Below are 27,235 nucleotides of genomic sequence, written 5' to 3' on the forward strand. Positions count from 1 at the left end.
CCTGAAGGTGTGGGTATCCATAAGGTAAATGGGTACACCCCTTCCTTTTGTATTTCACTCGTGGTTTTGGGTCCACAGGTCGGAGGGATTGTGAGTGTTTTACATGGAGCATATCCAACAGCTCTGTGTTTGACATAGCTTTGCATGTTAGGCAGTGAACACCTCTGAGTAGGCGATATGCAAGGGAGTACGGATGGAGCATTTTGAGATGGTCTGTGTATGGCATGTAATTCAGGCCACTAATGCTCTTTGTGAGGTATGGCTGCTGGCCTTCCAGTTGTTGTAGTTGTCTTGTGAGGTACATAGCAGCAGTGGTGTTGTACTCTATTATAGTTCTAGTGAGTGATGAGTAGAGGGGAACCTTGTCCTCTTCTCTTCTGCATGTGAAACATTTTGTGATGAGGTGTGCCACATAGGAGGGTTTCCTGACTACTGTGGGAATGTGATTATCACAGTTGTATCCACTGTCCACCTGTGACCCAGGGTCTCTTGTCACACTTTTGGTGTGAAGTATTCTACCGCCTCTGTTGTAGTTCTTGGCTACTGGGTTTTTAACTAAGGGGATAACAATGCACCTTTTGGCATTGAGCTAGAGCCCATGGCTTTGACAGCAGCCATCTGTCTCAGTGAGGCCCTTTTGTAGGATGTCCACATCTTTTGTGTTTACAATTATGGCTTCTAGTTTGCAGTCCTCTGGAAACTTCAGCAGCCACAGACCGGCCATGTTAATGTTTACTTCAGGGAGGTAGAAAATACGCAGCCTGGGAAGTTATCTGGTCTTATGGCTGCTGTGATACTGGCTTTGGAGAGTGTTTATTACTTGTGCGGCCATGATAACAGCAACTTTGCAGTCTTCCATTGTAGAGATGTGCTCTTTCATGGGTGAGAGGGGGGTAAAGTTAACAGTGATCCTATCTGCCAGGATGTTGGCAATATCAGTTGGCTCTGTACATTTACTGCCATTGAGCTGTAACTCAGAACAGATCTGAGTGTAACCATGACATGGACCTGTCTGTTGGGCAGAGATCTCCTGAGTAGACAGTATGCAATGGAGTACAGATTGGATTACATTCAGTCTTGTTGCATGGGGAGACTATTTGAGGCCAGTAATCCTCTTGTTAAGGTACTTCATTGGTCTTTCTAGCTGCTGAACGTGCCTAGTCGGATTCATCGCCAGTGTGTTGTGGTACTCTCTGACAGGTCTGATGACTGCTGAGTAGTGGGAACCTCCTTTCACCTACATGCACAGACCTTGGTAGTTTGTGTGTACACATAGCATGGTTTTCAAACCACTTTGTGAATGTGTTTCTGGAAGTTGGGATGACTATCCACATTTGTCCATAGATCCCTTATTATCACATCCATATTTAGCCTAAGTGTGTGAGCATGCCCAGTATGACCTTTCCGTATGTTGCTGCCTGTCATTTGCTTTGTTTCTTTAAGTGTGTGAGCATGCCCAGTATGACCTTTCAGTGTGATGCTGAATGGAATCCACTACATTTGTTGGAGTGCGTGAGCACGCCCAGTATAGACATTTATAATATATGTGTATGGAAACCTAGTTGTATTTTTACAGCAGGGCTCACCTTTGTGTCATAGATCAACAGGGATCATGCTGTGCCTGCAGGGCTTCCATGCAACACTTTGCATAGACTTATCAACATTTCTACATACAGAGGTGACAGCTATTCTTTGTACATTTCTACCCAGGGGCACACCTGGTTGTTACTGTGGGTGTAGATAGGATGTGGGTTTCATCTGACACTTATACGCATTTGCTATGCCTGCACTGCTATGTACAAGACACCATTTCAGTCTGTACTGTTGCCTATCATAGTGTCTTGCGGCATACTACTGTACTACAGATGTTAGCATCCAATGTCACTTATATTACACTGTGACTTCATAGCCTACACAACCCACATCACACCGCCTAGCCTGATGTTCTCTGTCTGCATAGGCGTGTGGGGGAGGTTATCCATTTGCCTCTTTAGGGGCATGATACTGCATTCCTTTATGTTTGCATTACTGTACAATTGTCCTGCTGTGTCTTTGCCAATGAAATGCTATCATGGCTCAGTGGTTCAGTACTGTGACTATAGTGCACAGTATCCTGGGTTCAAGCCCTGTCATTGCTTTTTATTTTCATGCTGGGCAGACCAGACTGCTTAAGGAACATTAATGCAGATCTGAGCACATTTAACTGACTTTGGTCAGCTTTGGCCAACCTTGGCCAACATTGCTCAACGTTGCCCGACATTGCGATAGTTGGCACGAGCAATTTTGTTTACATATACTAGATACTGGTAGAAGCTGCTTAGCACTGCTTGATATTGCTTAGAACATGGCAATCATGCCTCAGGTGGTGCTGCAGGGCTGCCTATGTCGGATGCACATTCTACACTCCCTATACATTTTTGGGAACAGGTAGTGTCAAGTTAGGCATTCCTATTATTTTATGTGCGAGTCAGAAGGAGGTATCATTTCCAGGGTTCCTACTGAGCCAGTGTATGTGCTATGCATTGCCTCTTTGCCAAGGCCAAGGTATACTGGGCATGCCTCCTTCTGCCTACTGGGGCAGGCTCAGGTTGTTCCTCCTCCGAGTCATGGTGTGCCTGTGCAGGCCTTGGCAATGGTGGTGGGCTGTTTGGCCCTGCCCCATGCTGTTCCTGCTGCAGTTGTTTTCACAGGATCATATTGTGTAGCATGGCACATACCATGACAATTTGGGTACATGTAGTTGGTGAGTACTGCAAGGCTCCACCAGATGTGTCCAGGCAACGGAACCATGACTTGAGCATCCCAAACATATGCTCAATTACATTTTGTGTTTGTGCATGTGCCTCATTATGGAGTTCTTGTTCAGGTGTGTGTGCATTTCTGATAGGTGTCATCAGCCATGGCTCCAGTGCATATCCAGCATCCCCCACTAGGTGACCGTCAGGGATGTCCCCATTGGCAAATGTCTGGTACAGCTGCGACAGATGCCAGATATGGGAATCATGGTAACTTCCAGGGCAGCCAGCACACACATTCAGTATTATGCCCTGGGAATCACACATGATCTGGCAGTTGATGGAGTGAAAGCCCTTGCGGTTGATGTAGGCCCTACCCCACTCTCCAGCTGGTGCTTTGATATGTATGTGCGTTCAGTCAATTGCACCCACTACCTCAGGGTATTCTGCTATTTGATGGAAGAGACACATGTTGCTGGCCAATACCTCACGGGAATTGGGGAAATATACATGATCACCGACATGTGCTGACATGGCATTCAGGAACTGGTGCAGTACCCTGGATGCTGATGCCTGTGAAATCCCCATCATATCACCAGTTGGTCTCTAGAAGGTGCCTGTTGCTAGTATTCATAGGCCAACACATACCTTGGTTTCAACTGGGATGGGTTCCCCTCTGTTGCTTCTGTGTGTGAGGTGTGGCCTGCACAGCTCAACAATTTGCTGCAGGAGCTCTCTGTCCACTCTATAGCACTCCACTATCTCCAGCTCATGTAGCCCCTAGTAGGTTACCCTGGGTCTGTACACTCTTCTCCATCTCCTCACTGTGGGTTGCTCAGCAGCATTTGCAATGGCACCACCCTCAGCATCTTGCACATGTCACTTTATAATAGCAATGGCAGCCCCTAACATTTTTCTGTCTCAGTTAGGCTTTTTAAGTTTTCACTTCTCTTTGCAGACTGCAGTGTTGCAGTGTTTCTGAGAAAAACATGGGGGAATATTGTTTGCAGAGTTTTAAGTGCTGGGCTGGGCTGGGCTAGTGTACTGCCTGTGTAATTGGCTGAGTCTGATTGATTTCAGCTGGCAGCTCTGCTAGTTCTCCTTGGTTAACTTCCTACTACTTCCCTTCCTTCCTTTTCCCATTTCTGTTTCCACAGGGGCAGCGCCACAATAACAAGTGCAAACACATGCACATGAGTGCACATGCACGCACACAGGCTTACACGGGCTTAGGCGGATGCACATTCATGCATACAGGCTTAGACAGCCTTACACAGGCTTACACGGGCGCACACACGTGCACACAGACTTAGACGGGTTTACAGGCGGGCACACAGTGTAAGCAGCTTTGCAAAAAACTTCAGTGATAGCCACGGTGTACACCTTCGGTTTCTGGGTTTCAGTTTAGACAACTGTGGACACGCCTCTTCCAGTCCTGAGTAACTCACAGCTACCACATGCCACTCTGATCCAATAAGTTTAGAGACTTTTTGATACATACCCATTCATAATGTCACCTATCTTCTACTCTGTTACTCCCCTAATCCTACTCTTACACTCTACGGACATGGTTCACATAGCAGGGAAATTTGGGATTCACTATCCTTATCCTCATTTGCATGGGATTGCCTACTAATGCTTGGTTACATCTCTCAGACTGAGCTTCCCCCCTTAGCAACCACTACTCAGTAGCCATGTTGTCTTCAGCCTGCCATTCACCTGCATGGCAGATGAATATTTTGAATAAAATACTTATTTGTGCTTTTATTTATTTATTTTTTATGGTTTTTAGAGGGCAGCACATTTGCGCGGCATTGCGCTATGTTTAAACATCGGAGATCGAGGGGGGAAAAAAATATTTTTTTTTTATTTTGCAACGGATAAAAATGCCAATGGCCGTATATTTGGCCATTGGCATGCTTCCTCACCTGGATGCATCCTTTATTTGGAGCTGTCATGGCTCCGTTTTGCTATTTGCAGAACGGTACTCAGTTGCCAACCGAGTACATTTCTGCAAATAACACTACTCTTACTCGGACAGGTTAGTGTTTCCTGGATCGCAAATTTACCTCATCTGCATAGCTTTCAGCAGCAAATGAGGTAATTTGCATAAACTAACCCTGTCCGTGCAAGTGTCGTTTTAGGAGCTCTCTTGCACGCCCCTGCAGGCTGTTCCTGGATCGCTTGGCAGACATGTTGGCTTGCTGGAGTCTTACTCTACTCTTAGACTCCATGCAAAACTTCGTGAATCCGGCTTACTATCATTTATAACCTAAGAGTAAAATCATTAAATTTATTCATTGATATACCATTCTTCCCACACATTACCAATAGAGACTACAACTCAATAAATGACATTTTTAGGGAGAGACATTGGAATATTATCCTCAGTAACCCAAATAGGTTTGCTCAGTACCGTATATCATCAATGAATTCTATGCTATTATTAACTTCTCAATGAATGAATACATATACAAAGGGAAGTTCAACAAAAACACTTTGATGTAATCATAAAATTCATAAGATGTATAACAGAAAAAGAGGCACTACTTACCTTTCAACAATCACCATAATTATAAAAGCAGGCTAGATTAAGTAAAGTGCAAGAGTTACTTATTTTTATTAATAAATTTTCAAGATCTTAACAGGCACCCAGAGTGGCCTTAGAGGTTAAAAGTATTAATAATGCAACTTAATTTTATTTCAGTAATTTTTGTCGGGCAAAATCAAAAACATTGCTAAAATCCAAATATACAACATCCATCAATAGGGAACCATTCATGAAAATCTGAAACAGAGTGTCCCAAAGGATAAGATATGACACTCAGTTCCTTCAGTCCAAGAGACTAAAACTCATCAAAAAAAAATCTTGCACCGACTTACTTAGCTTAACATCCTCTGGAGTTATTCCACCTCAGGGCAAGTGAATAACTTTAAAGGAAATGGCCCATCTGTTGGAATGGACACAACAAATTATAAAGTTACTGAACTGACAAGATATTCTGCCCCTGTAGTTGTATTGCTTATTCTTCATGTATCAATCTTTCATGAACCAGAATATTCTCCTGTTAACTAATTTCTAATTTAGATCTAACACTCCCTAGTGTTGAAGTTAAGAGTCATTTTCTGGTTTATTACTTTATATTATTGACTAGTTAGGTAACCTGATACTGCTTAAGACAGACCTGTTTCAATCTTGACTTAGGAGGAATTGTTCCTTGCAACAAGCTCCTCTTTAATGAGGCTATGGTTAGACCACTGAATGCTTTGCTAGAGTTATTTCTGGTGAACACTTTCAAGTAGACATGACATAAATTTGATCTGTCTGAGAGAAGAAAACAAGGCAATAATACGTTGTGTGCAAGTACTAAGCACTTTCCGATGGATGAAGTCTGATGTCTGAAACCCAAATGTCTGTCATGTTTCATGATGACCTGAAGTTGTTGCTAGTGATGGGATTAGATCAGAGAAAATGTTTAAAATATTGCTGTTATAGAAAGTTCCAAGAATAGTGTGCTTTTATCTAAAATGCATTCTCTGAAAGGTACAAAGACTGAAATTCAAATGTCATTTTGTTTTTTTATTTTATTTTTTGACAGTGAGGATCTCTCCCTGGGCTCCAAATGGCCTAGCTACTCCTCCGCATAACAATATGGTTTTGTTTAATGGAGAACATGACTGTTTAATTTTGTAAACTTCTTTGAAAAAGTCACCGAAGCTGTAAATGTAAATGCAGCCATGCAGTGCATACTCTATACCTGCATCTAACCAAGACCTTTGGCATTGTTCCCCAAGGTGATACTTCAGATAAGTTTAAATGCCTAAATGTAGTCCCTTATGCTGAAAGGCAGATAGCAAACTGGCTGATAAATAGAACTCATGTAGTTAAAGCAGCAAGTGCCACATCAGAAAGCAAAAAGGTGGTCAGTGGTATCAACTTTGGCATCTACTTGTTGGATTACAAACCACTAACCTATACATATCACTAACTGAATTTCCCAATGACTGCAAGATGGGTATTGTTGTTCACTCAACAAGTAATACCAGCAAGAGCTAAACCATGCACCTTGATAGTGTATTATGAATAGGCTTAAGTTAAATAAAAAGAAGTGTAGCATCGTCACCTTTGGTAAACAAAACAAGACAACAGCTTACATTATAGACAACAGCTATCTCCAGAAGGATATGGTCATCAGAGATCTCAACACCCGTGTAGGCATCTCCCTAGCGTTTGATTATCATGTAGCAACAGTGACAGGAAATCCTTCTGTCTAGCCCAGTTAATAAGTAAAAGTATCTCATCCAAGTCAAAAGAAGTTATCATTCCTCTCTACTCTACCATAATCAAACCAGTGAGAGAATATAATTCCTCTTTCGTAAGTATCTATCAGAGCACATCACACAGCTAAAAAGAATCCAGAGATTCTTAATTAAAAAGCTTACCAGTCTAAAGACTCTCAGTAACAAAGACGGGCTTGAAACTCTGTCCCTATCCTCTGTCTTATATAGACTCACGTGTGGCAGTTGATCACAACCCTACTTAATTTCCTACATTTCCACAAAACAAATGGCTCCAAAAACACTTAAACTAAAGATAGAAATCACCATCAATAAACAAATAAGACATGCTGGAGGGACAAGTTTATTACTCAGTGCTTGTTCCCCCATTTCTGGAATATGTTACATAAAAAAACAAAGTGATACCATTACTTGCTTTAAGGCAAACCTTGACTATTAGATAAGCACCCATAAATTAATTTCTATCCTAGCTTGTTTTTCCATCCTGGAGGCGGGAGATACCCTATGAGGTTGGGTACTGACAAAGAATGACTGTGCTTTCTATATCCCATGAAATCTGTGAATCATTAAATGTATGAAGTTGCCAGCAATTTACATTTTTCTTTGTTTTTTTCTGTTCATAATAATAGGACATAAATAACCAGTCCATGTCCTAGTACTATACAGTCTACTCACCTGTGATTGGTGGCCTTTAGTCACTCACTTCAGGTATCTAGGACTGAGGATAGAATTGCTTTTTTAGTTTGCCTTAGCACATGGGCAAAACCCATAACAAAGTCAGCTATTTAAAGCCTATAGTATCTACTTCATTTCTTGTGAGAACATGGCAGCCCCTGTGAAAGGGGTGCGTATCGCTGCCGCTGAGTATTCCTTCTTCCAACAGCACTATTGTATTTCCCTATCTATAACTACCTGGTTGATGACCACTGAAAGACCAGTACTACTTACTAGTACTTTCATTTTTTTAATTTTCAGCTCGAGTCATGGATCAGCACTTGCTCATATACCTTGTTCTTCCAGATAACTGTCTGATCGCTTTGCTCCTCTGTTTTTTCATAAATTTTACTCTCCAGTGCTTCTCACAGATTCCACAGTTCTTTCAGTTAATTTTCTATCATGTAGCAGTTAGTATCAAGAGTTAATGCTTTGATTTGTTATCAAGATGCTTTTTCTATTCCAGGGTTTGATTCTCTCTCTATCTGTCTTTGTTTGCCTGCTGTGTGACTGAGCAAATCACTTAAACTAACAGTACTCTGGGGCAATTGGGAAACTGGGCTAGGCCCTTCAATGGTCTACTATACTACATGGCTACTAACTGCCTATAAACCTATAAACTGACATGCTGTAGGAAGACAATTCCTATTCTACTAGGTTCATAGATGAATAAAAAAGTCCAGTGCATGTACCAGCCTGGAGTAACCTGATATTAAGTCCTTTCTTCTTGTCACTAAAATCCTGCCAACTGCCGCAGTACCCACTCACTCGCATTGATTCAGTTAGTTACATGAATGCTGCATAGCACATGAACTCCAAGCAGTCTGATTCTGTTGTCATGCTTCCTTACAAATATACTGTATAATGTGAAGTGATGTGCTAGGCTGTATACTAAATCTAGCTGGCTGATTATTCCAGCAGTCTAATGATCCCTTCAGCTTAGCACTTATGGGTCACTGGGAAGTCATTTGTTTAATTTTTGCACTTTCAGATTCATCAACAGTTTTAGATGAGACTTTAAGGCATTGTATTTAGGCACTCTTTCTGCCTGTGGTACAACAACCTTAAAATTAGTTATTATATTAAAAGAGTGGAGTGGAGGTATAGGGGGTTGTTCTCCAAACAAAACACTTTTTTAATTTAAATGTAACTTCAGGCAATCAGTTTTCTTGGAACACTGCATTTGATTAAAACCAGGTTTCTGCTCTGGCCTACACACCCCATTCTTCATACTAAACACCTCTTGGTGAATACTGAAAATGGGTCTTGTGCATTGCTTATTACCTCAATTGCACTAGGCTTTTTTTCTGTTTATCACCATACTTGTGTTTTTTTGTTTTAGTTTTAACTACATGCTTGTTTTGAGTCTACTCTTCTGCACATGTATTACATACCTGTTTTTTTTTTTTTTGCAACATCACTGTCATGGCTGGAAAGGATGGACAAGCTCACCTCCACGATTATCAATGAAATAAAGTTGAATAAATGATCACAGCTGATGTATAGTTTCAACACATGGATATCTGCTAGGATATCTGCTAGGATGCTCTTCTCCTGCTTCTTTGGTAACTTATTTTGGCTCCCTCTACCACCTTTGCCATCAGCTCTCTCAACTTGTAAATAATGCTTTACTTCAGCTTCTTGTTTATTTACTACAGAGCTGCTCCATTAGCAGGTTTTTAGTTTCCCACCATCCTGTTGTGTATGTTTCATCAAGGTAGATCTTCCTCTAGGATCTACACCAGTAAACACACAATTCTCATGTAATGTTTCTTCTTGATATATGATTTTTTTGATATTGTAAAAATGCATACTATTTTGTGATGTTTGTTTTTGATTTGTAAAATTGCATTCTAATTTGTGATAATCTGTGTATCTAAAATCTACTTGTATTGTATTTTTCTATGAAGCTTTTCTCCCCAGGCCTTCACTGAAAATGGGCCTTTGGCCCAGTTAGACATTCCTGGTCAACAAAATGTAATAAATAATAATAAATAATAGTTAATTAACATCACATGTACTAATTTGTACTAATTTTAACAAGGAAGATAGTGGGTCCTTGTGTGGCAGCGGCCTCTCTGGCTTCTGATGTGCGTGTTACTTTTTGTGGTCTGTTTTGATCCATTTTGGTCCATTTGGCCTGGTTGAAGGTGCGCTGTGGTGTTTGTGGTGTCTGTGGTGTCCATGTTGCTTTGTTTTTGTTATTGGGGATGTTGTACTGAGATCAGAACTGCAAATGGATGTTTGGGCCTTCAATGTCGAGTTAAATGAGGTGTAGAGTGCAGATCGCTGGAATAAGACTCTTGGCTGCTAGGTTTGTTTTGGAAGTCTGGTGTTGGATTTTGCTAGGTTGGAGGGAACTGGACTGGATCTAGGGCTGCTGATGACTGTCAGAGATGGAGCTGGTGAGGATTAAGAGAGGATGGTTGAACTGGCTATTCAGGGTGATCGTGCTGGATAAAGATGGCAGTGGGGTTGTTTTTTTTGTCTGCTGGTTTATGTTTTGAATTGGATTTGGTCGGTGGTGATGGATATGACCTGGAGAGACCTGACTGGGACTTAGGATTCTGCTGGTGTGAAAAGAGTGATGGCGGCTGCACGGACGTAGTAGAGTACTGCAATCTGTAGGATCAAATGGTTGTGGATGCGTCTGTGCTTACTGTTGGCTCGATCACTATTATAAATGTATTTTTGTTTCTGTGTTGGTGTGCTTTTCTGTTGTGCATGAGCTTGGAGAAATGAAATTTTATTCAGTGTATGGTCTGAATGACAATAAAGTTACTTCTGACTTTTTGACTTTTGTTCTTTTCCCTTGTACATTTGCAGTGACCAGAGCTAGTTGCACCATCTAGGGTTATTTCTGAAAATAAAAAAAAACAGAGGGAAAGCGAAAAACACCAACTGCAGAAGAATAAAACCCCAAATTGTTTAATAATCTAGCGCCTCGGCTAGCAAGCCTTTCACAGAGTTAACATCACAGCAGCACAAGCTACACTTAAATAACAAATCTCACATCATTAATCAATTAACTAGAACAATTAAACACAAACTAATAATTAACACAATATAGAAAATCCTTCCACTCAAGTTCTTTGTTTAAATCATAAGGCACTAAAGTGCCAAACTTTAAAATACAGACTGCTTCTTTATACGACAGTTTGTTTTAAGTGCAACATCATCCTTAATCAAAACTTGTCCTAAAATACATGCTTTTAGACTGGTACAAACCCCCAAGTGTACTGCATGAAAATATGATACCACGACGCTATCCAAATTTTGATTCTTAATGTCTCTAACATGCTCTTGTACTCTGATTTTAAACATTCTTTTGGTTTCTCCTATTTATAAGAAACTATTTAGAAGAAACCACAAAAATAGTCCTTTTGTTGCTTATTGTATTGACCTGGTTATTAAAAATGGATGTATGATGGATATTTGCTACAGCTTTGCATCACACTAGCCTGGTCATAGCAGCTCTCACATTACAGCCTGAATGTACACATTCCCACATTCCCATAAGCATGTATTCATGCTACTTAATCAAGTGTGACAGAAAAGGCCTTTTTTCAAGAGGCAAGCCTTTCTGCACCCCCAAACTTTATTATCTCCACTGTAAGGTCGTGTAACCTCAGAAAAATAGAGGGATCACTGACAGGCAGTATAACGCCTGCCTCATTTTTTCTCAGGGGTGCACTGATGTCAGACCATCCAAACTTTGCTAATATGCAAGTATATAAAACAATCTACAAATATGTGACCAACAAAAAAATCAGTGGAAATGCCAAACTGAGCCAGGATGCTCAGGCAAATGTGAATCAAATACAAGGAAAGAGATCACTCAATTTAAAGTAAGCCATTAAAAATAAACTCATATACATATCCATATTTGTTTAATCTATATTTCTAAGTGGAAGTAGTGCCACTATGGGAGTGTCATCAGGCACGACCACATCAGTTAACAACAGATGATGTAGCTGACCTATGCCCATGTGGATGCTGTCCCCCTTGTGATGTCCCCACTCTGGGACACTAATCAAGGAGCCTGAATCCTCATCACTGGCTCTGTGTTTGCCTCTGTAATGCAGAGAGTAATAAGCCCTGACTGCAACAAGATGACCTAAGACTGACTAGTAATCTGGATCCTTGCAGAACTGGTCAGGGAGGGGAGGAGTGACTGGCCAGTGCCTGCTAGCTCATTCATGGTTGATGGAAACAGACTGTCCCCATTCATTGCTGGCACCATGCATGAGCTGGTGAAGCAGCAAGCAACATAATGGATGAAGATGTGTGCACCCACCTAACTGTAACCTAGCTCACTAGTAACTAACTCCTCAACACTTTAATTTAAAAATCTTCTAAAAACACACTTTACTAACACCTGACTCTGCAACTCCCCTGTATAACCTATTTCTACTTTTCACTCTATAATCATTACTCTTACACTGCTAGCATGATCTGCCACTAATGGCAGTTTCACTTTAACTGTACAGAACCATTTGGATATAGCCACTAAATGTAAACAACCATATTTTATATAAATGTCTGCTGCTCTACTTATTGAGTCTGAAACCACTATCTTGTATGTATTTGCTTCTCACTTTGGCTCTATTTGTTTCTCTATTGTATGTATTTGTTACTCTTGGAGCTTTTCTCCCTGGGCCTCCACTGAAAAAGGACCTGTGTCCAGTCGGAGTTTCCCGATAAACAAATGTAAAATAAATAAATAAAAATAACTGTATGTTTTCACACAGTAGTTGTGATTAGACCCATGTGCAAAGTACATAAGGGTCACTAGAATGATACTGTGGGGCTCTGATCACATCTGGCTTAACAGGGGATATAGCTATCCATTTAAACCTTGATGGCTGCTAGGATAATGGCTTTCTGTGCCCAGCTTTTGACTGTGGGGTATGATTGCACCAGCTGGGTAACAGGGAGGCTAATATTTGACAAGCAATGGGGAGGAAAGCAATAGACCTAAGTTACAGCTTTAGTTACCCTGTTTCATCAGTTATTTCCTACTCTTCAGTTATCTTTGAAATCTTCTATACTATTAGTGTACCACTCTTTTAAGCATTGCTTTCCAAGGACTTACTACCTTCTTTCTGAATTATTTTTTAATAAAGTTGATCTTGAACTACCTCCACTTCATTTACCACTCCTGAAGTCTTCCCTTCCTCTGTCCTTCCTCGTTGACATTATTCAATTTTGATTCTCCTGAGAATGAAACATACCCTAATCACACATTCTTTCTTTTCTCTATTCTAGTGTACTTGTTTCCCAAATGACTACTTTTCTCTGTTCATACCTCATCCCCTCTTTCCCTTTCACTGCCTTGATAACTGCATTACATACTTTCTAGAAAGTATATCTGTATTGCTGCCAGAACTGAGTACAGTCCTCCAGGGCAGTATGACCATGTCCACCACAGTGGAAAGATGGCTTTAGCATCTTTTGGATCCAATTCTCAAGCTATCCACCTCTGAATCTTATTAATGCTCTCATGACAAGAATTTTGCTCTAGGAAGGAGCCTAATTAGTAGTTAAATGAGTACCCAGCTACCAGGAAATATTAGCTGCCATTGTGGGTTCCTGGTCGGATGAAATAGTTCTACTCTATAATCCCATTCCATCAGCATACCTCTCAATTCCTTCATTTTATGCATAGTGCTTTACTTTAAAGTTCTAATGCAGCTGCTACTCCACTTCATATGATAACTGCCCTGCTTTCTGCAGCCCAAGCATTTCCCAAAACAAGACCAGCTGCCAGGATCACATCAATCAAGAGGTCCAGTCACTGCTGTCTTTCACATGTATTAAGGATAACAGCAGAAGCAAAATATAACAGCAAGTTCTTCTTTGGTTATGTCAGAAAACTCAAAAATAACTCTTATGAGCATCTACATTATGGAGACTCCCACTCAAACAAAAAAGACATTGCAAGCATACTGGCCAGCACCATGTCCTAACAGAGAATACACCTAGCCATTAAAGCCCTGAGGGCTGCCAGGATGATGGCCCTCTGTGACAAGCCTGAGACACCACCACCATTGTCACTAAGAAACATATTCTTAAAGTGCCATCAAAGATGAAAAACACTTCCTCCATTAGCCCAGACAACATACCAGTTGTCTAATAAACAGGGTTAAACATGGACTTGTTGATCTCCTCCTCAGACTGTTTAAACTAAGCCTATCTACAAGCCATGTCCCTGAATCCTGGCACATTGCTGTAGTAGTGCCCCTCCATAAGGACAGACCCAGGAAACTACAGACCTACCAGGCTTATGAGGTTTGTCTGTAAAGCCATGGAGGACATCATCACTGACCTCATAAATCATGACATCAAAAACCTGATTCAGCCAGACCTGCTGTAGTTTGGTTTTGAAAAGGAAAGGTACTACCTGCTGCATCTTGTCAACTTCTTTGAAAAGGTGCCTACCTTGATCTCAACAAGACATTTGATACCATACAATATGATGAATTTCATGACCTTAGACATAAATCCCTACATGGTAAGATGGTTAGCCAACTTGCTTAAGAACAGAATCCACATTGTCCGAGTGGGCAATGCCTCCTCAGACAGAAAGAATGTACCAGTCCAGTGGTGTTCCTCAGGTATCTGTGCTGGACCTCCTTCTGTTTTTCATCTATTTTTAGGACCTCCAGACTGATAACAGTGATCTCTAGTTAACAAAGTTTGTTGATGACTCAAGTTGGGTGTGGCTGCTAACTCATTATAACTTAGTGAGGCCTCCGGGTGTTTCTGTACTTATATTCCACTGATGCCTCTATATATCTAATATAATATAGCATATTCATATTTCCATTAATAATTCTAAAACTATGATATATATTCTGTTACAAGATTTCATCTTAAAGCTTACATGATGGACAACACAACTGCACCAAAATTTGACCTCTGTCTAGTGCTGCTAAAGCGATACTAATTCTTGTTCAGCTTTCCTACAGTTGGTCGAGGTGAAATTCCTTGAGCTTCATTTGCCCACAGAAAAAAACTTGAAAGTGAGATGACAACCACTGTTTCCCATAGGAAATAATTGCCGGTGCACTTTCTAAGTGTCCACTGGCAATGACTCACTTCTTTAGGGAGATTTCTCCCTTCTTCCAGTAAGTGTGACCATAGAGTTGGTATATATATATATAATTTCAGGGGTTGGGGGGGGGGGGTTGCCCTGGAAAAAATTCTTAAAGATGATATTTTCACCCTTCTGTTTTTCAGGCTTTATTTTTCAGTGTTTCAGAATGTCAGGGTTGTGCCATTCAATATTTCATAGTAGAACTTTCTTGCTCTTATACTATTCATTTATGTTTCATAACTTTGACATTCATCTAAATATAGGTTCATAGGTGTTTACTAGGCTAACGACCACAAGGGCCTTTTTAAGCCTAGCCATGTATCCCAAATCTCTGACAAGTTCTGTCTCAACAACTAAGTAGCACAGATGGAAGTGCTTAGCCTCATTTGGACGAACAAATTGCTGCAGACTTTTATAAAGTACATTGTGTATTATACATATGAACTAGTAAGGGCTCTGCTTTTCTTTGAAAAGAAACATACCATGTATGTCAATGTAGAAAACAGTTACAGCTTTGTGATATTTTGGAGATCGTCAGTGGCAGTTACTAATTTCACAGCAGCAGCAGCAGTAAGTTTATTTTTTTCAGATTCCTCAGTTTCTGTCATCTTTTTTTGCAGGTGTAGAAGTTGCTATCAATGGCAATAGAGACCACAGCTGGGTTTTGAATACAAATATATCCTCATTTCTGTCCCTGTGGTGTGAAGTCCAGAACAATACAAAAGGTGAAGAACTGATATGGTACAGGGGGCAGAGGCAAGTGAGTTTAAATCCTGGCAACCAAATCAACACCAGCAATATTTGTGTCAGTCCGATTACAGAAAATGAGAATGGAATCACATATACATGCCTTCTGAAGAGTAATGCAAACATCAATGCCTCGGTACAGCTGAATGTTATATGTGAGTATTGCCTTTCCTTCCTCTGAGATATCTATTTATTTTTATTATAGGCTGCTACCTAATAGGGTAACAGTACTACAGATTCACAACTGAGTATAAAGCCAGTCCTATTTTGCATTTTATTTGCAAGCCATCTTTTTTTTTAATTTGTTACTAGTCATAGAATAGTAGATTTTCATTAGTTTGCAGTTTTATATGTCAGCCAGTTAACTTTGTTAATGATACAACTGTACATTTTGAGTGAAGACATTCTTTTCTAATTTATTACTGATTGCAGATTTTCATTAGGTCACAGTTTCAAACAGGAACTTTGAAACTTCTTGAAATTTCTTTGAAAAGGCTTCAGAGGCTGTGGGCAGTGGTTGACCTGGCCAAGGTTTTTGGCATTATCCCCCATGCTGATATTATAAAAAAACAGAAAAACGTAATGTAAATACCCTACAATGTCTGCTTGATTGCAATTTGGCTATCCAACACATCCCAAGTTTTGAAATTTGCTGGTACCCTCTTTGAACATAAAATTTTAACTAGTAGGGTACCAGAGGGATCAGTGCTGGTCCCTCTCCTGTTTGGCATTTATTTTGCTGACATTTAAGCTAATATCCCAGAAGTATGGTAGACCAAATGTTCTGATAATTGCAAGCTGGGCTACTGTTATCTGCTCATCCAGTGATCCCATACTGGTCCAAAAAGGTCTGTAGTATACACATACCTGGTGTACTGAAAATGGTCTCTAGCTAAATGCAAAAAATGCAACATAGTAGTGTTCAGAAAAAAAGTACTTCTCAGATGTTATAAGTGGTACTCCTCTTCAGACAGATACAACTGACCTGGGTATGTATGTGGACAACTCTCTTCCTCTTATTTATTCATCATGTTCCCACAATATACAGGAAATCCTTTTACCCAACTCAGTTAGCCTCCAAGAGAGTATCTTCAAGATCTAATGTAGTCATCTTAAGTAAATGTAATATAAATGGACACTGACAATGAAGTTTCCTCTATCCCCCCATGGCATATTACACCATACCCCTCAATAATATGCAGGGCTCTCAGTTATGAAAATATAAACATAATTATGAAAATATGAATGATTAGTGAGAAACAGTGATTAATTTCTCTACTGCAGGACATACTAGATTAACAGTCTTATTGTATTTATGTTAATAACACTTTGCACTTTCTAATATTGCCTATTATTAGCTAGTATGTCATAAGTCATTTAGTTAAATAAGCCAAACCCAGAAAGGTCCGGGACTCAATAAGGAGCAATAGGTGTGAACTGGAAGTATACAAAAAATGCACTAAAGGCTTGATGGAGTTAACAGCAGTCAGTGCTGGCCAGCAAGAGCAATAGCAAAAACTAAAACAGCTATAAAATCTTTTAGATATTTCATTTTGCCACACATATAAACAAAGTGTGACACAGTAAAGTGTTTCTCTGATTTTAAAGACATTAGTTCCACAGAGGGACACTGTTTCTATCTGCTGTTTGCTAGACAGTACTGAGTGTTGTAAAAAAAAGCCAAAAACCAAAACTTACTTTCCAGAAATGCCAAGACAAGTATAAAACATTTACTTAAACTGCAAAGCTCCCGGGTAACAATCCTTCTTCACTGGAAAGGTAAAATACATTACAATCAACTCACATTATAAAGCATTCAAGTAAAATTGTGTGACACAGCCTCCAATCAAAAGAAAGATACTATCAAACAATTAACTAATTAAAATAATGAAAACAAAAATCAAACAAATATTAGTCCACAACAAATAATTTTATGAGGCACATTTGTTAAAATGAACAATCACTTATATTGCATTTGTTTTTTCATAAGAACAGGTTTAATACTAACTGCAGTATTAATACCTGGTTAAGAAGAAGATAGAAGACATGGGAGCCATTGCTTAACAGAATGATAATTTTGTACATTTTGGTATCATAATTGAGAAGACGGTACAAGCTTTTAAAAAGCTTCAGTGCCAATGGCTAAGCTTTTCAACTTATTTAGAGCTTGGCACTGTACCTCCTGGTCTCAGAATTTTGAAGATGCCAGCATATGCTAATACTTAACCAAAAGTGTGGAAAAAATGGCAGGAACTGAATCTTAAATTGAGTGCAGACTACATAATGCTTATGAACCAGTTTTTTTATTGGCATTGAATTGAACTTATGAGATTATTAAACTTGAAGGGGAACTTGCCAATATTCCATCCTTCAAGGAATACATGCATATTTATCATCAGACGCTCAAAAGACTGGCAAGTTATGATTGTAAACTTGATCTAACCAAGAAGCATTAACTGCATAGAGATTTGAATGACTTCAGGTCTGGGAATATTTTTTCATGGCCAAAAGAAACAAAAGAGAAGATTAGTGGGATACCTAAGTGGTCAATGTATGTTCTAGATACTTTTTCTACAACCATTCCTTCCACTCCAATCACTTTGAATGAGCAGTTGGTATCTTTTGTTGAACATAGCTTTGAAGCATGGAATATCTCCACATCACAGACAACTAACACTCCACAGTTGTCTACTGCATCAGTTTCCCATGCAGTAGCGACTAATGAGAATAGCAATACTATGGAAGATTTTCAGACAGCAGCCATTCCGGTGCTTCCTAACTTGCAAGTGAGGGTGGAGTTATGTCAGAGAGATTCCACAGGAAGATGGATGCAAGGAAGAAGGGAAAGAAATGGAGGAAAATGAAAATACAACAGCACTTAAACTCACAGCCAATTGAATTATCAGAACCATCTGGGTGGAATGCTGGAAACATTATTAGTTTATCTAGACTGCATTTAAATAACAAAGGTATCTCTTTGCTACTGAAAGGGTTTCAGTTTATTACTTCAAATTCAGATACTGTAGTTGAATCCCTGACTGACTTAAAAGTTTTCACAAAGAATTTAAATTTGAAGTTAATATTTAAAGACTCTCTGTCAGTATCTAGTCAAACATGCAAAAAGTCAAGCACGTTTATATCCAATAGCTGTCCCATTATTACTGTGTTCCAAAATGTTTGTGAACAGGAGATACGGTTATTATATGAACAAAGGAAAATAATAAGTTTTATAATCTAACCTATAGTGAGCACCAAGCCCTTGAAAGATTACAGAATAATAGTGACATTGTTATTAAGCAAGCTGACAAGGGCAGTGCTATTGTAATAATGAATAAGAAACATTGTATTGCTTATATGAATTAATTTCTGGCTGATGATACAACTTTTGTAAAGATTGAAATGTTGGATGTCAAAAAAATGTATATCGAATATTAATATGGTTATTTATGATGTGCAGTTAGTAATTGATATGTGTTGAGTTATTTAATTATTTTAATGTTCACTGTCCTGTTATACCTGTGCTCTGTGGTCTACCTAAAGTGCATAAGTCCCTCACCCACCCCCCAATGAAACCCACAGTATCAGGAAGGGAGTAGATTACAGAACCAATATCTATTTATTTACAGTCTCTTTTAAGTATTTATGTACAATAAAGTGTTATGTACAGGATACAGAGGATTTGTTGGTTAAACTCCATGAATGGTATAAAATAACTCCTGTTTTGAACTTTTTATTTGCAACACTTGATATAAATTTGCTCTTTACTATTTTTCCAAATGATTGTGGTTTGGATGCCATTCGTGATTTTCCTGGATATTATACAAGTAAGCACACAAGAGATGTAGATAACATTTGCCAGTTATTAGAAATAGTTTTGACTAATAATGCCTCTATTTTTGAGAAGCAACTCTACTTTTAGCAATCTGGTGTAGCTATGAGTACAACAATAACTAATATCTAAGCAAATATAGTACTAAACCAAAGAAATTGAGTATATATTTAGTACTGACAATGCATTCAATACTAGGTTTCTGTTTACAAATGATTTGTCAATGACTGATTCCTAATATGGGAGGATGACAGGCAGAACTTACTAGTTTGTTGAATAGCTTGATGGTACAACTAGCTTTCTGAAATTCAAGCTTAGTTGATCTGATAATAAGGTAAATCTCTTGGAAGTTAAAATAGAAAAAAATGTAGGGAGTATTAATGCAAGTATTTTTAAGAAAGGGGTTCATGCTAACTGTTATACACATAGGGAAAGCATGCATGCACCCCATGTATTTAGGGACATAGTAAAAGGACAGTTATTAATGTGAGTAGATTAAATACCAATGAAGAGAAATGCAAGGAACAAATAGATAAGATTATCCAAGAATTTAGAGAGATAGAGAGTGAGAGTATATTATACTGATTATTTAGAAGAGGTTAAGAATGAATTACTTATGAATAAAGATGGGTCAGCTAAACCATTTTTAGTGAAGCTGAATCTATCAATGATAATTACATGAGACATCCACAAAAAAATAATTTAAGCTATGTTACTTCATATAATAGGAAAACTTATGCAGTTAGAAAAACTATCTCTAGGAACTGGAGGATTTTAGAAGCCATGCAGGAATTGAAACAGCTAATCAGTGGGAGACCAAGTTTTGCATATACAAATTGTCAGAATTATAAAGACATGAAGCTGAATGATGAAAACAAAATAATTAGGAAGAAATGTGGAATATATCCATGCTGCAATTGTAGCTGTTATAGATTTATTGCCACACATTACTTTTAAACATCCAAAAACTAAGAAAGATTATGTTTTTGATCATTATGCTACATATAACACCATGAATATAGTTTACTTAGCAGCTTGTATTAAATGTTCTGCTTTTTATGTTGGCAAATGTACCCGCAAGCTGAAAGATCACATTCTAGAACATAGATCAGAGATGCTCAAAAATGTCTCATCTAATGCATTAGCAAAACATGTTGCTGAATATGGTTCTGACCATGTTTTTAAGTTTAAGGCTATGGATGTGATATGCAAAAGCATCAGAGGGCGTGACACTACTAATTTGTTAGAAGTTAGGGAATATAATTGGGTTTTACGATTGCAAGCAGACTCTGAACCAGGTATTAACACTGCAGTTAGTATTAAACCTATTCTTATGAAAAAAAAAAAGAAATGCAATATAAGTGATTGTTGATTTTAACAAACTTGTCTTATAAAAGTATTTGCTGTGAGCTAATATTTCTTTGATTTTAGTTTTGATTATTTTAATTAGTTAATTGTTTGATAGTGTCTTTCTTTTGATTGGACACTGTGCCACATGATTTTTATTTGAATGCTTTATAATAATGTGAGTTGTTTTATTGTATTTTACCTTTTTACTGAAGAAGGGTTATTACCAGAAAGCTTTGCACTTTGATTAAACTTTTTTATAAATGGCTTGCTGTTTCTGGAGTCTAAGTTTTGTTTTTTAGCTTGGTTTTGCTGCTCTAGACCCAGTTTACTGCAATAATATATTCAATTGTTGCTGGTAATAAAAAACTTTGAATTTCTACCCTTTTTTGTATAACTGGTACTACATAGACCAGATAGAGTTTAATGCAATACAAAGAATTATAATTATGTCTAACTGATTGTGATCTTTATTATTTGTTCTCAGCTTACATACAAAGATACCCCTCTCAAGCTTCACTCTTGGGGTGAATTTCATGGAGTCCATGTCTCACACACAGACTAAATTGGTTGTGATCTGAGGCTTGATTATAATCATCTATTTATACACATTAACGTTCATTGTTGTCTTGGAGGTGCCTTAAAAAAAGAATTTCTGCAAGAGCTAATGATTAGTTCAGACCAACACTTGTCTTTCATATATGTACTCATAAAACTTCATACTCCCATATACAATGACACAGAATGGCTAACATTCTGTTTTTTGTGAGACCACATGTGGTCTGTGCATCAATAAATGTTCCTGATGCTTTTGCAACAAGATTATTCTCTTGCATAAATACTGCTCCATTTCCAAACTGATTGTCAATATACTTGTAGCACAGCTGTTTTAATAACATCATAATATGTCAAGGTTGCTATTTCTGTAAAAAATTATTTACTATTTCATAACTCTTGGATTTTTCCAGTGACCATTCACATTCTGTGTTATGGTCTAAACACTTCATCTATATTGCTATTTCTGACTTATTTAGTAAAACTTTGCTAAGTATTGTACCATTACAAAACTCTCTTAATCTCTTTAGAACTTGCTTATTGCCGGATTTTGGCATCTGAAGTATGGCTCTAAGTTTCTAAATATGTGATTTTCGGTTTTCTGAGGTTAATATGTGACTGCATATATTTCCGAGTAGTTACAAAAGTTTGACATTTGTCTTTTTTCAACTGTAGACTAAAGGATCTGCATCTGCCCAGCAGTTTGATCAGTCATAAATCATGTTCTTGTTTGGTTTGTATCCAGGCCAGCAAATCATAAATATTGAGCACACCGTACTGATCTTTTACAAACTGTGCAATGGCTGTTAAGAAACTCTTCAGATGCCAAAGCAGCAAAGGCTAATCTGAGAAATCTATATCTGCCATCAATATGCTGAATGTACTAAGTTTGAACTTTTATCACCAGGCTTGATCTTCCACAAATCGTACTTAGCATCAGCAGTGAAAATATTGTACAGCAGGTAACAAAGCATAATGCCCTTTTTAAAACTTTATTCAAATCTTACATATATATATATATATATATACATATATATATATATATATATATACATATATATATATACAGATTCTAAAGTTGTCCTGTTTCTCTGTAATGCTTGAACTGATTGCCTGTTCAGTGGGTTCTGACTGCTTCACAGTCACACCCCACGCTCTTGTTTCTTTTAAATTCCTGTTCTGGGCCATCCCTTACAGCTATCTGTACTCTTCTACATCCATAGACTAAGTATTACACCTTCACATTTTTAATATGGTACTCTTTATCTGCGTATTTCTGCAAAATATCATTGCTTAAATCGGTCACTATGTTTTCTTGATTATGGCCCTTAGTTTTCTGTCCAGCATTTTTAAATGAAATGTGTGTTACTCTGTTTTTCATTCTGGTCATTATATACCTCTGCAGCTTTGTACAGAAGCTGTCATGTTGGAGACTATGGACCTTCACAAATATGTAAATATGTCTGCAGTTGTATGCTGTGTACTCATTTTCCCATGCAAAGTTCTCATATATTAAGTGCCCCAATATAATTGGTTATACACAATGTAATCCAAAGCCACAACTTGAAACAAAACCATATGTTTCTTCTTGCACTAATGTACCCATTACATCTGACCTACAGGTTTTACTTTGTACCCCCTTGATATGTCTAAGTGCAAGTCAATTTACTAACATTACTGAATAAATTTCAAAGCTTTACTAGTGTGTGGTATAAATATGATATTTTTTTTAATTTTAAAAGTAAGCTTTACAATCCAATAGTTGCCTTTCGTACATTATTTCTTTATGTCAGTCTGCACTGCCTTCTGTCTCTAAATTACAATTTCAACAAACATTTCAGATTAGTTTTTCATTTTTCATTTGTACCACATGTAAATGCAGTGAAACACTCTTAATTTGGTTTTTACAGATTAATAAAAAGGGTATTTCTACCACCACATTACCTACAAGTCTAACTAAATGTAATGCATTTCATTATTTCATGACCATAACCATACATATTTTCAGCCTGTGGTAGTGGTGCTGCGGTAGCGTTGTTGCCTCACAGAAAGACGTTGTCACGTTCGATTCTCAGCTAGAGCATCTTCTGTGTGGAGGCATGCGTGAATGGGTGTGCCTTCGTTGAAGGTTGTGCATCAGGACTGGTAACTCGGCACGTAAAAATCCACTACCAAACATTAGCAGACCAGAGTTCTGCTGTGGCGACCCCTAACCAGGATAAGCCAAAAGACACAACAACAAAGTAGTTTCTAACCATCTTCTAGATCATCTTATGACTCTCTTTGTCATCATTCCAATTATTATGATTCACACTTTCATGTTTTATTTCATTTTCATCTTTTTAGTTAATTTTCATTTTATATACTTCTATATTTTAAGTAAAATCTTATTTGTATTACTGGAAACTTCAGTCGCTCTGGTTACAACCATTACTTTGTATCTAAAGTCAAATGTAATTCTCTCAACAGTCTGCCTCTTATGTCTCTAATGAATCACCCAACAACTCACTAAATTCTCAGTGTTTTGCTCAATTTTTAACTCAGTCATGTAAACAACAGTTTTTTTTCCTGAACCCCAGTTTCTGGTGAAGAGCAAATATCTGTCAACTGGAAAGTTACTCTCTGTTCTCCTGTGCCATGTAGAAAATGATGCTCGTTGCACCTTCTCTGGTTTCTCTGCAATTCCACTCAAAAGTGAGATACACTACAACATTCTGGATCAACATTTACCAATTCTGTGATAAATTTCCTCACAAATGACAGAAATATGATTACAATGGATTCACCCTTTAGGAGGAAAATAGTGGCTTATGGGAATAAAATGTAAAGGCATGATTTTACTGTCGGGAGTGAGAATTTTATTGGCGAAGTGAAAAAACAGAAACTTGTGATTACTGCAGAAAATAGCTGCAATACTGTTTTCAACTCACAGTGGAATGATCCTTTTCGTTTTCTTTTAAGAAGCCAGCAGGCCCATTTACTTTTCTGACACATTTTATTATTAAGTCAAATTCTTAGGGAAGTGTTACACATGCAGGCATGTTGCATGCCAGTGAAAAGAACAATCTTAAATATAAATGTGGATATAGAGCATTGCAGAGCATACAGCTCAGCTCATTGGCATTTGAGCAACACTGAAGGTGCACACTCATTCATATCCATGTGTTGACAACATTGCTAAGTACAGCAAAGCAAGAGGGGTTATATCTGCCTCACAGGCAGCTAATAGGCAGTGCATATCACTCTAAGGCTCTTGTGGCATTTGTATGTTGAGTATAATTAAAAGTTTTATGCTTTTTTGGTTGTTAGCACATTCCCATGGTAAATGAGATAGCCTAGCAACACATATTAGCATTGAAAGGGCCATTGGCATGCTTAGTAGCATGTCCTACATCACAGCAACACAAAGCAGCACTTCACAAACTCTCTCTCACACACACACACACACACACACACACACACACACACACACACACACACACACACACACAGCTATATAGTAATTAGGTCTATACTGTGTTACAGGTGGTGACACAAGTGTTCATCCTCCCTTATAATGCATAGAATGGAGTCAAATGGAATTCACAAGAATGTAAGAAAGGAGGATGGCAGCAAACAGAGCCACATACACAAAGACAACTAGTAGAAGAGTACAGGGTAGGGGAAGGCAGGGTAACATCTTCTCTTGGGGTAGAGCATCCTTTCAGTTATATAGAGATGAGAAATGAGAGGGAAGGGTGACAGGAAAACAGTAACTAGTCTAGTCCAGATACAGATTTGCTGTATCCAGGACTGCTTGTAAGCTTCTGAGCCTCCCAAGCCTTTCTGTGTTGGAGGGAAGCCTTCTAGCTTATTAGTGGGAGTGGTAAGCACTAGGTAGCCTATCTACCACAAGAGTGGTTTCTGGCCCAGAAACTGTAGTGTATTGGCCATTCGGGTAGTTTTTCTATCTCTTTCATCTTTATGGTTTAAAAGCCCATGTTTGCACTTGTTTCCCACCTTTCTTGTAACTAGTCTAGTCCAGATACAGATTTGCTGTATCCAGGACTGTTTGTAAGCTTCTGAGACCCCTAAGCCTTTCTGTGTTGGAGGGAAGCATTCTAGCTTATCAGTGGGAGTGATAAGCACTAGTTAGCTTATCTACCACAAGATCCAGGTACAGATTCTTAGTTTTAGCACTTGAATTTGCTTATTTGTGTTCAGCACTTGTTCAGAACTTGTTGTTAGCACTAAATAAGTTACAAATTACTACAGCACTTAACCTTCCTCTTTACCTAGAGGAAAATAGTTTTGTGCTTACTTTCCTCACTTGCTTATAGAAAACAGCTTTTATACCCACCTTCTTCACTTGTCTAGAGGAAAGTAGTTTTTTATTCACACATGTACAAATCTCAGCTCCCAGTGTTCTCTCCTGTCTATCTGATGAATGTGGGCATCTTAGGGCAATGTAGCAATTGCCTCATGTACACAGACAACCCTCTCCTCCTACCACCCAACACCACAACCTGTGAGAGATGCACTTATCTAGCCAAACTGAAGGTAAAGCTCTCTCCAACCAAGACTGAACTTGACAGTCAAGATGAGAAGGTAAACACTTGCACCACATCACACTCATCACATAGTCCCACTAAACCTATACCACCAAACTCCACACATAGAAACACAAAAACATTTGCAGAGGCTCTCAATAATAATCTGCTCAAGCAACAGAGACCTCCAAATCAGAAACGCAAGCAACCTCCATCCCCCAACACAAAACAAATGACACATAGCCCACAGACTCAGTGTGCCAATAAACCACAGCCCATAAGACAAAAACACGTACCCAACACACTAGTCATAGGTGACTCTATAGTCAGGCATACTGATGTCCCACTCACCATACTAAACAAGGAGAAGGTTACTGTCAGCTGCCTGTCGGGTGCCAGTATCTGCCACATAACACACACACTCAGGTTACTCCACAACAAGTACAAATATGACTCTGTCATTGTCCATGTTGGTGTGAATGACCTGAGACGTACCTCCCTGGACTATATGAAAAGAGACATGGAAGAGCTCTCCGATCTTTTAGCCCAGGTAGGTATGACCCTAGCCTGAGTAGCATCCTGCCATCACCCAGAATGATACCGCAGTACAAGGACAAAATGATTGACTTCAACAATTGGCTAAGCTTCTGGTGTCATTCTAAGGGGATCCAGTATCTGTCTGCCTGGGACGACATGGTCGACAGACCATGATGCTTTGCCAAAGATGGCCTGCACCTGTCGCCACTGGTATCCCAGATACTGCTAAGGGTCTTGCCGCCCCTATAGTGCCTTTTTTAGGCAAGGTTCAAATGACAAATTCACCACCATAACAGGAACAGGTAAGCAAAAACTGAGGGTAATACTACTCAATGCTAGATGTCTAAATCTCAAAATGCACTCACTTGAGGCACTCCTTAAAATGGAGAACATTGATATCTGTGCAATGAGTAAGAACTGGTTCAAGGCTCTAGAGAGCACCCCTGCATTACCAGGCTATAACTCATACCACACGTTTCAGCCATCTAACCTGGACCAGAACATGAAAGGCAGAGGTGTGTCCGTATTCATTATGGATATCCACACCTCCAAGCTAGTTGCACAGCATAATGCATCTGAGGTTATCCAAGTGCAACTAACTCTGGGCAAAACTGCAATCCAAATTGGAGCTTGCTATAGATCCCCCACCATGCCCCTGGATTCCCACTCCTCTTTTCTTGATATAGTGTAAAATATTAGGGTTCAACCAAACACCCTAATAATGGGTGATTTCAACTACTCCACCATTAACTGGGAAAGCTACTCATGTACCAACTCCTTCACTTAACGTTTTCTGGAATTCATAAATTCCAATGCCCTGGGAAAAACTTATCCACACCCCCAC

The 27,235-nt window shown here is 38.8% G+C and overlaps 1 protein-coding gene across 1 annotated transcript in view; it reads left to right on the forward strand.

Moving 5' to 3' along the window:
- The window catches only part of TMIGD1 (transmembrane and immunoglobulin domain containing 1), a 131,147-nt gene that overhangs the window by 31,916 nt on the left and 71,996 nt on the right, over positions 1 to 27,235 (forward strand). Inside the window, exon 2 of the mRNA XM_044055435.1 lies at positions 15,468 to 15,749. Coding sequence (XP_043911370.1) covers positions 15,468 to 15,749 — 282 coding nt within the window. The remainder of the gene's footprint in view (positions 1 to 15,467; positions 15,750 to 27,235) is intronic.

The sequence above is a fragment of the Protopterus annectens genome, chromosome 13.part0, assembly GCF_019279795.1.
Source record: "Protopterus annectens isolate FY-2018-M chromosome 13.part0, PAN1.0, whole genome shotgun sequence".
NCBI classification, from domain to species: Eukaryota; Metazoa; Chordata; order Ceratodontiformes; family Protopteridae; genus Protopterus; species Protopterus annectens.